Source organism: Triticum aestivum, chromosome 2D, assembly GCF_018294505.1.
Source record: "Triticum aestivum cultivar Chinese Spring chromosome 2D, IWGSC CS RefSeq v2.1, whole genome shotgun sequence".
In the NCBI taxonomy this organism is placed as follows: Eukaryota; Viridiplantae; Streptophyta; class Magnoliopsida; order Poales; family Poaceae; genus Triticum; species Triticum aestivum.
Window position 1 is genome coordinate 643,305,142 of NC_057799.1, and position 2,043 is coordinate 643,307,184.

At 37.9% G+C, this 2,043-nt stretch overlaps 1 protein-coding gene across 1 annotated transcript in view; it reads right to left on the minus strand.

Moving 5' to 3' along the window:
* Positions 1–1,607: 1,607 nt before the first annotated feature.
* Positions 1,608–2,043, minus strand: part of LOC123056139 (disease resistance protein PIK6-NP-like) — a 1,348-nt gene continuing 912 nt past the window's right edge. The window contains exons 2-3 of the mRNA XM_044479858.1: positions 1,908–2,040; positions 1,608–1,749 (exon numbers count right to left, since the gene is read on the minus strand). Of these exons, the coding sequence (XP_044335793.1) occupies positions 1,608–1,749; positions 1,908–2,040 (275 nt within the window). The remainder of the gene's footprint in view (positions 1,750–1,907; positions 2,041–2,043) is intronic.

Consider the following 2,043-nt stretch of genomic DNA (forward strand, 5'->3'; position numbering starts at 1 on the left):
CTGTGGGGAAAAGTAGGTTGGGAGGAAGGATAAACTTCTCCCCACCATAAACCAAACCACAAGTAATTATGGTCAATAAGCAATGGCAGCCCTGTTTTCTTCCTCTTGTGCGAGATAAATAACGCTAAGGAAAAAAAGCACCTTCACTCTTTGATTTTGCTTTCGTTTTTTATGCACAATTTTCACTCGGATTTTTATATTTCCTTTTTTGTTCATAAAATACAAATATTATTATTTTTAGAAATTGTACAGAAATTTTAGAAAAATCTCTTTCAAACTTGCTCAAAATGTCAAAACACAAACAATTTCCAAAAAGACCGAACAAAATTTAGAACGCAAACATTTTTCAAAAAACAGTAAAAAAATATTGAATTCCACAAAAAACAGAAAAATACTAACATAATTTGAATTCTGAAAATTTTGAATATATGATAAATAGGAAAAAAACAGAAAAAATGAAAAGTTAAAGAATAAGAAAAAGGAAAAAAGAAACAGAAAAAATAAAATAGGAGAGAAGATAAAAAGAAAATTGCGGTTCACGGCCTCCGAGAAGGTTCGCAAAACCGGATGGGCATGATCATGCTAGTTATCCATACCAGGTTTAAACGATTTCTGACACCATATGCAAGTTGCAGCACACCCGTCCATTTATCGGCCTTTTTTGATCGAGAAAATTCTGAAAAATACAAAATTTATCGAAAATCAAAACAACTTTGCATGTTGCCTTGAATTGGTCATACAATGCTATGAAAAAAATTGGGGTCATTTCAAGAATGTCGGATATAGTGTTCTCTCACACGAAGCCTTCTCGCCTATCTGAACACCCTCCGTTGATCATGGTCTATGTTTGGACATCCTTCAAATCAACCTAACTTTTGCAAGCAGGTGGGCATGTCCATGGTAGGCATCCATGTCAGATTTGAATGATTTTTGACACTGTATGCAAGTTGCGACATGTTAGGCTATTTATCGGTCATTTTTGACTGAGAAAACTCCAGAAAGTACAAAAAGATTCAAAAACCAAAATAGCTTCGCATTGAGCCTTGAATTGGTCATACAAGGCCATGAAAAAAATATTTTCATTTCAAGGATGTCAAAAAACAACGTGCTCTCAACGGAGCCTTCTAGGCTTCTGGCCTACCTGAACACCCTTCGTTGAACATGGTCTATTTGTGGACATCCTTCAAATGACATCAAATTTTGCAAACAGGTGGGCATGCCCATGGTAGGCACCGTATGCAAGTTGCGACACGTCCGACCATTTATTGATCTTTTTTGACCGAAAAATCTTCAGAAAATGCAAAATTTGTCAATACCAAAACAACTTGACACAGTGCCTTGAAACTGTCATACAAGGCCATAGAAAAAAATGAGGCCGTTTCAAGGATGTCGAAAAACAACATGCTATCAGGCGGTGCCTTCTGGTTGAACACCCTCTGTTGAACATGCTGTCCTTTTGGACATTCATGCTACAGTGCTAGACAGTGTCAAGGCGATGCAGTCACGGAAAGATCCGGCACCACGACCCGGCCCTAGCTGTGACACTGTTCGTAACCATGTGCGCCCGCCCGTGACTACACCCCACTAGGGTTCTCTAAGATTCTTCATTAATGGTAGAGCTTTGGTATAATAAGATATATAGCAACATACCTCCTTTTCTCAAGAGCATGTCTGATTTTGTCGATGATCTCCTTTTCAGTCCACGTCGCAATGTTTCTATAATGTTTTTGGCTTTCTTGATGATGTAATCTGCAGAGGTTTTTACAATTTTATTAGGGTTGGGAATTGATTGAAGTTGTTGTATGGTTTGGTAGCAGGAAGATTTTTTCTGAAACAACTAACAGCAAGAATCTTCCTCGCAAAAAGAAGAAGAAAAAAAACTAACAGAAATAATCGAACTGATGTACCTCTTATCCTTGTCCTTGTCCTCCGGGTCATCATCTACGATGTTGCTGCTGACTTGACGAAGTATGCTGCTGAGGATATTCTTCACATGAGGATGAAGAGAAACCAAAACAAAGGCCGTGCAATCGTATTGCTCTA